The following is a 9,819-nucleotide window of genomic DNA, read 5'->3' on the forward strand; positions in this document are numbered from 1 at the left end:
GTGGGGTACCATGTTTTGCTCCCAGCTCTTCAATTTAAAGAAGTTGAATTTGTGCTTTGGACTCTGTTACAACGTTGTATTTTCTTCTGTTTCTTATAAGTTGTATTTTCTGTTAACTCATATTTAAAACGGTTACAAATTATGTCAAGCGGCGTCAATGCGAGTGATGTGCAACAAGAAGCGACTTGCCATATCGCAATTTTGGAATCAGTTAAGAACGAATATATATCATGCAGTAGATGCACTTTAGAAATTGCACTTAATTTCACCTTATTCATGTATTTTTCAATGATAATACAATATAGTGGGCAGCTATACAGATCAGACTGTCTTCGTGTTGAACGGCGCGTGAAATCAGGGAAATTCGAACGTCCCGCCAAAACTGTTCGCTTCGTAACCGTAGCTGCACTTCAGGGACTTTGCACATCTTCCAAACGTTTCAGTTGGGTTGGCGAGCCTGGGGGGCTAGTATGCCGAACTGAATTGCACGCGTAGAAATGGTAGTCGGTGCTTTTCCAATAGCCAAACTCGGCTCATTACTGTTGCGACAAATAAGTAAACCAATAGCAAATGCTGTCAAAGAGCGCGCTAAGGCTAGCCCATTTTTTCGCACTTACATATGTATGCCACCAGCACAGTGTAAGTAAATTAGTTTCCTAATTGGAATGTAAACACAGCAGATTACACATCCTTAGTTGTCACTAATAAACAGGAAATTGCAATTTGTGTTTAAGGACTGTTGTAAGGTACCTAAATGCGAAGTTCCTCCAGCTATAAAAAATATATTGTTTTCACATCTTTGTCAAAATTTTATTCCCATTTCAGCGTGTGTTTTTATTCCATGGCTTACTAAGGCTGGCATTTTTGTTCATTTTCACGGAGAGGATGTGTGTAATTAAACCACAAATAATTTTCTTGAGTATCCATGTAAATACTGCCCTGTTTAGATGCCGTGAAAAACCCCAAACCTTCTCTTATAGTGTGCAAATAATATAAACATTTTGTCCATTCTAATAGCCATCTCTGTACCTGACCTGCAGTCTACAATTGGTGCGAGGTGAAAGCAAAGATGTGGATAATGAACCTGGGTAAACCTGTGAACATTCCAAGCCTGAATGAAGCAATGGCCATAGAGCTAGGTGCAAACCTGGTGGGAGAAGGAATTATATTTGGAGTTGCTGCTGGAATACTGTACATAGAGTATAATAGACAGACGAGGAAGGAAACTGCAAAGGAACAAGCTCGTAAAGAGGAGCTTGATACACTTCTCTATACAATACAGGTGGTGTAATTTTTTTAATCTATCATGTAACAATTAAATTTAAAATTAAGGCATCATATAAATGTTATTGATTGCAGTGAATCTTGTATTGATTTTGTGCCCGTAAAGAAAACGATTTGTGAAATGCATTCATGCTTGGTACCTCAGCAAACCAAATGTGTCTACATAACTAAAATAAACTTGTCTGGTATATTGTGTGTGCAATGCCAAACATGAATACCAATCCTGCTACATGCTTTTCATTTTTCATTTGTTGATTTCAGTATACAGTGCACTAATTTTGACTGCTGCTATATTTCTAATAAATTAGACAGCAAAAAACACACACACACACACACGAGAGAGAAAGAGAGAGAGACTTCTGCGTGCTAGTTATAAAAAATGCTAATACTTTAATTATGAAAACTCCTGACAGCAATAACAAATGGGCAGGATACTATTTATAATTAAAACAATCACTCTTTTGATGATGTACATTGGCTTACAAAAAAAGTGAAGCACACAGAAGGCATGGTCAAATGTGTCACTTTGTACGCGGGTACACCATCAGATGATACATAAATGATTATAGTTAAGATTGTCTATGATAGGTGGAATGGCCACCATGATGCATTAGTGTTGGTCATATTTAATGTTGTTACTATGCTTCCTAGTGTGTACAAAGGGTGTGAGCAGTCTCAGTTGTTGAATTTTCACTATGAGGAACATGGAGGTGCAGTGTAGTCACATGAGAGAGCATTTTCAGCACCTGACAGTTTGAAAGGAGCCAATTGTAGGTTTCTATTTGACTGACTGGTTGAATCCTACAATATCCAGATTTGTGGGGAATTTGTGACAGTGGGTCCTATGTTGGACTGTATTGAAACCTGAGGACAGGTTCTGGTTGGCCACATCTGACCACAAGTAAGGATCACCATATTGTGCACTAAGCAAATCATCAGCCTTTCAAATTTGCACCTGCCACTGAAGAACAAGTAATGGACTCCTTGCAATATTCTGTGCCCTCCTGCACCATTGGACGGAGACTAGTAGCAGCCAAGCCAGGAAATTGCTGTGCCATGCATAGACTACCATTGACACCACAACACAAATGGCTCTGTGTAGAGTGGTGCTACTGTGATGAGGAAGCATGGATTACTGTTGAATGGTGTCACATTGTGTTCAGTGATGAATCACTCTGTTGGGCTACACTGAATGATCCTCGTCAGTGAGTATGGCAACAGTATGTGGAGGTCTCATTATTCCAATGTTTTGGAGAGGCACTGTGGTGTTACTGCTGGTGTCAGGGTGTGGGGAGCCATTAGGTATGACTTAAGGTCACAGCTAGTAAGGACTGAGGGAACAGCATGTCATGAACATCCTGCCCCTCGTATGTAATCACTTATGTAGTAGTATCTTGGTGACATTTTTCAACAGGACAATGCTGGTCCACACGACAGGTGTGTCGATGAACTGTGTTTGTAATGTTGAGGTACTCCCATAGTCAGTGTGTTCTCCAGGTCTGTCCAAATAGAATGTGTGGACCAGCTCAGACATCAACTCCATCCCAGTGCCAGTATCCAGGATATCAAGGACCCATTGTAACAGTTGTGGTCAATTTGCCTCAGGAGTGAATACAACAGCTTTGACACCCTTCCCAACTGGAACGTACATCCAATCCAAAGGGGGTGCAATACCATAATGATAACTGGGTACATAACACAGAGTCCTTTGTAAATCTGACACGATTTTATAATCACAGAAATAACGTAACACATCCTCTAACTTGTGAAGGTTCATTTTGTTTCCTTCTCCCCTTCTGAGTGCTTTAGTTTTTTAGTCAAACAGTGTAAGCATTTTTGTGTAGTATACTACCTTGTTAATACCTTTTAACTGTATAACCATTCTGGACAGAAAAATCCTGAAAGACCATTATACCATACATACCCACTTCTGTAGCTGAGGTTATTAACTCATGCCTGTGCAATGGTGGTCTCAGCTCAGTTCAAATCTGGGTGGTGAATGAGATTTTCCTCACCAGTATTTGACCTGCCAGTAGAGGAGAGATGGCGGTGTACATTTTCTGATTGTTAGTCTTTGTGCCAATGTCCTGGTTTAAATTTCAAATCTCTGATGAGCATCTCACACTGTTGAAGTTGACCTGTCACTGAGATGGGGATGTCAAGCTTCCCACATGGATCTGTACTGAATGCCACATCCTCTGCAATTGTAGTGAATGATTTTGTAACCATTGTGGGTCTTACTGTTCCATCACCATTACAAATGGATGACTTTTGTGTATATTACCTTAGCGCTACGTCACACTGTGCTGCAGAATGTCACCTTGAGAATGCTATAAGGAGGATACAAGATTAGGCCAAGGAATATGGGTACTGTTTTGAAATATCATGTCCTGCATTTTTGCAGACTTCAGTCAGTACGTCCGTACCTGGAACCATCTACTAGAAGTAGTTCTCCAATGTTGATTTTTGGGATTATCGTTGTATAGCAAAGTAACATTGTCATCAGACATACAAGTCAAGGATAATGGCTTGAGGTAACTAAATGCTTTGTTTCTGCAGTGACACCTTGTGGGGAACAGATTAAATGGATTTATTAAGTTTTATCAGACAATAATTTTATCTCACTTAGACTATGGATGTGTTCCTTATTGTTCAGCAGTGCCACTTGTACTCAGTTTATTAGACCTTGTCCACCATAACAGAGTAATACTAGCAACTGCAGCCTTTCATATGAACCCTGTAGTTAGCCTTTTTGTGGAACCTGTTATCCCATCTTTGAAAGTATGACACCAACTGCTCCTGATCTACTATGCAATCACTATAAACTAGACCACGGTTATTCCAGTCTTTTCCATAATGAAAGAATCTAGCTGCTTTTGAATTGTCTGCAGACAGGTAGACCAGCTGAGGTATCGCTTGAGGACGTATGTGGAGAATTCAGATTCCCCCATTTGCTTGTATCCAAAAAAACCGTGTCTTGGACTTCTCCATGGTATGTCACTAGGCCACAGCAATATGGATGGAGTGCACTGTAGCACTGAGGGAACTCTACAGGTTCCACTACTTACAAACGGATAATTAACTCTTGTATACCATGATTATCCACTTAATAAAGTTGTTTATATAGGCCTAGATGATTTTTAAGTCAGCAACTTTTTTGTATTTTTCCTTTTTCTCTGTTCAGTCCCCAATGGGTGTTTTGAGTCATGTACTAAATATGTTAGAATGCAGCTTTCCTTTTTCAAATTAAATCCTTCTGGAGTTGTTAATCTAGTATAATGTCCATAACAATTATGCAACTATTCTTTTTACTATATAAGACTTAAAATTTTTAGACGTGTTAGAGTGGATGCTTCTTAACAGATAATATTCTTTCTTCACAATACCAGTGGGAATTTGTAAATGAGGAGTTTGCGTTCAGTTACTTTGTAGAATGGATAATAGAAAAAACTTTCAATTTGGCTGTCTTTAAAGATTGCCAGTTTCCTACTGACATTAGAATACTGCGGGGGAGAGCCCAGTGGTCAGGACTCTGGACTCCGTTCAAGAGGACTATTCTTGAAGAAGACATGAACTTAAATTCCTGTTCTGCTGCCCAGATTTAAATTTTCTGTGGTTTCACTAAATATTGAGCCCTTGGGATATTCCATGTAAAGTAGGACACACGATATTTAAAAGTTTAAAATGAGGTACTTTTATATAGTTTTTTTTTTTTTTTTTTTTTTAATGGCTGGACTTATTACTGTATGGCAAGAATGGTTTGAGAACATTATTGCTTTCCCTCCATAATTTGTAGCCATTTATATAATGCCATATGTTTTTCATGTGATGAGAGTGGGAATTATTGGAGGTTTTGGACCTTCATTTCAACTAATTGGCCAGTAAGAGTTAGCATATCATTATTTATATTACTGTTATATACCCTAATGTACTGCATAAAAAGCATAAAACTGAAGTATGTAAATTATATGTTGGGGTAAATTATATAATACAACAGCATGAACTTTCATGTAATAAAGTTTTTATACCAAGAGAGATATTAGAGATAACATTATCTTGTTCAGTAATTTACTTTTTAGTGTAAAAACAGAAAATTAGTCGCAGTTGTATTACTTTTTAGGTTAGAAGAAGAGGATACCCGTAGCAGCAGCAGAAAGACATAGTAGGAGGGGGGGAGGGAGTTAAATAGTAAAGGAAAATGTGAAGAATTTAAGAAGCAGCACCGGGAAGAAGCTCAAAAAACATAAGTCAACATAAGCAAGAACTGTTAGTAGAAGAAAGAAGAGCCAAAAATAGGGTGACGGTTAGAAAACAGAGGCAACATAAGATGCAAGATCAGCCACCTAGTAAAGCAAGTTTGTCGCGTATAAGTCACGTAGTGCTCTGGATAAAGCCATGGCTAGAGTGCTGCAATTGCTTACATGAGCAAGTTACTGTCAACTATACCTGAAAATGTGAAGGTAGTTTCAGTCTGGTCAGATGGACCTGCCTCGCAGTTTAAAAACAAATATATTACTGCTGCTGTACCTCAATTTCAGTCATTTCATAATGTGGAAGTCTATTGGAACTTGTTTGCTACATGCCATGGTAAAGGAGCCATAGATGGAATTGATGCAGTTGCGGAATGGCTAGTGGGGAATGCTGTAAAAAAGCAAAAATTCACTGTAGGTGATGCATCAACTTCCACTCAGGTAGCTGCAAGTACCACAACTATGCAGGTTTTTCATGTGTGTGTTGATGAAATTCAAGGAATCAACATGAAACTTAATCTGGCTCAGATATTTTCTTCAGCACCATCAGTACCAAACATAAAAAGCATTCACTGCTTTCACTACAAGAAAGGAGTACTACAAACATATCTGCAGTCTCCAAAGAATTTTGCTGCTGCATATCATCATATTGAAGAAACTATAGAAAGTGTGAAAATTGGAGACTGGTACAAAGTGGAATATGACAGTAAATACAGTGCTGGAGAAATACATGCAGTTTTTGGAAATTCGTACATAATCAGTGTGATGGAGTTTGCTGGCCACTATTGGAAATGGCCTGTAAATTGTGATGAAAGTATAAAGAATATTAATCCACTTAATGTTGTCAGTGCAAGAGGATATTTTCAGTTCTCTGACTTTTAATTGAATTTACAGTTAATTTTCCCAGATGTCATGCTCTTTATTATTTTTCATAGTGTTTGTAAAGTGAAATGTTAACGTTAAGTTTGTTATTTGGCATATAATGTCATACTTTCATTTTTCTGGATGCAGCAAAAAAGTTTTTCAAACAAGACGTAGCAAGTAACATGAGTCATGTAACATTGTCACGCGCCTTTTTCAGTATATTACAATATTTCATATGGTATAAATATTTTTAGAAATCTGTAACTCTCTCATTTGAATGCCAACCTAATATGCATTTTCTGTGATAAAAACCAGATCCATACTAATAGTTTGAGGACAGTTTTGACATAAAGTGCACATTAGGAGTAGGATGTCCCAAATTTATAACACGAGTCACAACATAAATTATATTCTTGTTTTTTTAATTTTAATGTTCTTCCATGCATAAATAACGCTTCAAGATTGTTGCCTGAATAACACAATTTACAATGATGATTTACAAAAGAAAATGTGGGTTTATAGATTGATATCAAGTGAACATAATAAAACACTAATTTCAAAATGTAACATGAGTCACCATGGAATCTCCCCCTTTGAAAAAGGCACACTGATTTCCTCCCTCATCCTTATCCAATTCAAACTTGCTTCTGTCCCGAATCAGCTCAATGTCAGCCATGTGCATCATAGTTCCTTTGTAATCACAGTTCATTTGTAACTGGTTTTTATTTCCCATGAATAGCATTAATCTGAACATGGACTGCCACTTATATTAAGATTTTTACTGAACTTGCTGTCAGAGTAGTGGACAGATTAAACATGTATTCAGGCATAATACCAATTTATTGTGGCTACGTAGTGGAGCTGAAACTGATAACAGGTGAAGTACACATTTATGATTATGTGTCTGATAATTTTTACATGTTCGTTAATTCTCCTTGCATGGTACACTGGTGGGAAAGTTTTTGTGGTTTAGCATTTATATAGACATATATATAGTTTGCCTTTATTGTACGGTTTTTGTATCCAAGTTGGGATAGGAAAATTCCATGTTTCTTCCCCATTGCCTGTGTTGTATTTGTAGAAAGTTGCAGTTCTGAATTACTGTTGAATTGATTGTTCTACATGTATTAGTAACATTTCTATTTTACAGGAACTCTACTTTACTACAGAGCGTCAGGATGCACAGATACGTGAGCTGACGCGAATGATTGTGGACTTGGAATGTGAAGTAAGCCACAAATCTTGGCTTGGACGGATTAAGCATCCAAAGCATGCACATCACCCTGCTCCAGATACTGAGATGCATGTAGTACCTGACAGACATCATCATAGCAGTGAGACCAACCACGCAAGTTCAGGAAAAATGGGAGAGAAAGACAATGAAAGTGAAACCAGTTTTGTTATGCGTGCACTTGAAATGCTTCGTGCTGATATGGAAGGTCGTCGATAGTGTATAAATGATATATGTTAAACAGATGTAGCAAATATGTATAAAGAAAAGACTGTATTTTGACAACTGTTGCATCACTCATATGAAATTATTTAAGAAGTAAGTGGGATGCTGCTGTATTTGGCCAGTTGTTCCATAAATAACAATTTTCTGTATAGTGAGAATTAAGAGAAGCAATGCTGTGTTTGCTGCACATTCATAGTGCAATATGTTGTAGTAATCTGCTGTACAGTGCCCTCTTTAAGTTGACATTTTATGTGATAGGCAAACAAGCGAGGGAACAAGTCTTCTTAGACATTTACACTAAAACATAAACAAGCTTCAATTAATATTTGCTGTCCCACATACCTGATTTATTCATTCTTTTTCTGGTACTGTAAATATTCCACTCATAGCTGGCAGTGAAGGATCAAATTAGTTTTGCATGTTTATATTGATTAGGAGGGAGTTTTGATCTAAATTGGTGTGTGGCTTGTTACCTATGTGATATGGAAGGTCCGGTGGGAATAGATACAATATGTAGTTGTTGTGCAGCGAGAGAGAAGAAAGAAATTAAAAATCAATGTGGTTAAAAGGATGTTATGCACCAATAGAGACCAGAACTCTCCTCCGTCTGCTGCAAAATGTCAGATCACACACCAGAGTCCAGATTTGTAATTCCATCACACACAAAACATGAAAATGCATTCTGGATAAATGTACCTATGTAATTTGTAGAGGTTGAAAGGGTAGTACTGTCAGGATCCGTTAAGTGTCAGAGCCAATAATGAAGCCTGCAACATTGTTTGTGAAATAAAATCCCCATAAATGTCACATACTGATCTGAGCAAAACCTGTTTTTTAGTGTTTTTGGGTGGTATATGGCTGCAAGGACAGAGAGAAACAGTTCCAATTTATGGAGATATAGCTTGGTCCAAAAGGAGAGCAGCTGGTATCTGCTAGTCCCAGAAGAGTGGGGCTGACACAGGCAAAGTGCCAGGAAATTCCTTTTTTTATATTGAGTTATTTAAGATTTGTTACTGTTGTATGATATCTAAAGTAATTTTGTTCACTACACAAAAATACTGAGCAGAAAGAAGCACACAAGAGAGGCATACATTACTGTCATTTATTTTTTTAGAATTTTTCTAGCAGATTGGATAAATATTGTGGACTATGTACCTTTCGCACTGTAATGTTGAAAGTGCTGTTCTGTTTTATTTTAGTGCATCTATGTTCTCATTTTCCATTTCTTGTTTCTTTTGATATTAAAATTTAAGGAAGTGGAAAAAAATGGCAGTTTGTGCCAAGTGTTGTGAGGTTACAGCTGTTCCTTCTCCAACATTTGTCATTAGATCAATTATAGGACCTGGAGTTAGTAACATAATTTATTATATTGTTGACTTTGTCATGCAATGAAATTCAGTTAATTCTACAATTTACTTGTATGATAAAGAAACTTCCATTTTATTCTTTAAATGGCAAAATTCTCATTTGTTTGGAGCACTTTACTAAATAAATGTTATTGATAGATTGGGTAACAAGCTGTTCTTATGATCAGTATGCATTAAAAATTAAAGCAATCAGTATTGTAATTTTTATGTTTATAATGAATACATTTCTCAATGATTTTCCCTATGTTAACAGATGAAATACAATCATGAAATCTGTGAACTTTTTATTTTTACAAATTATTTAATTCATGCTATCATAAGTTGATTGGTTTCATATGTAGCATACAAATGTTAACTTTCCAAATTGTTGGGGAGACAAACTATCAGGCTTGCATGTATCTCAAAAATATTTATTAAAATATATTTTATTAAATCTTCAGCTTGATTAATGAACAGACATTATAAATTTACATCTAATCATGCAGAGGGCAGTGTTTTTCATAAATGTCTAATGTAAGTGCAAGCAAATGCTGTTGACAAGTGATGTACCTTAATGACCCTTGAATTTACAGCTATCTCTTGTCCTGATGCTGAGTTC

The 9,819-nt window shown here is 36.9% G+C and overlaps 1 protein-coding gene across 1 annotated transcript; it reads left to right on the top strand.

Annotated features, from left to right (window-relative positions):
* The first annotated feature begins 442 nt into the window (after nt 1-442).
* LOC126263147 (putative OPA3-like protein CG13603) lies at nt 443-9,504 on the top strand. The gene is made up of 3 exons (XM_049960184.1): nt 443-639; nt 1,041-1,282; nt 7,549-9,504. Exons 1-3 carry the CDS (start codon nt 498-500, stop codon nt 7,846-7,848), a joined length of 684 nt encoding a protein of 227 aa, XP_049816141.1. The 5' UTR covers nt 443-497; the 3' UTR covers nt 7,849-9,504.
* Nucleotides 9,505-9,819: the final 315 nt, after the last annotated feature.

This window comes from Schistocerca nitens, chromosome 1 (assembly GCF_023898315.1).
Source record: "Schistocerca nitens isolate TAMUIC-IGC-003100 chromosome 1, iqSchNite1.1, whole genome shotgun sequence".
Classification (NCBI taxonomy): domain Eukaryota; kingdom Metazoa; phylum Arthropoda; class Insecta; order Orthoptera; family Acrididae; genus Schistocerca; species Schistocerca nitens.

Coding starts and splice junctions, on each gene's coding strand:
- LOC126263147 (XM_049960184.1), top strand. CDS start 498: ATGGTAGTCGGTGCTTTTCCAATAGCCAAACTCGGCTCATTACTGTTG. Junction 640..1,040: donor ATGTATGCCACCAGCACAGT/GTAAGTAAATTA, acceptor CCTGACCTGCAG/TCTACAATTGGTGCGAGGTG. Junction 1,283..7,548: donor CACTTCTCTATACAATACAG/GTGGTGTAATTT, acceptor TCTATTTTACAG/GAACTCTACTTTACTACAGA.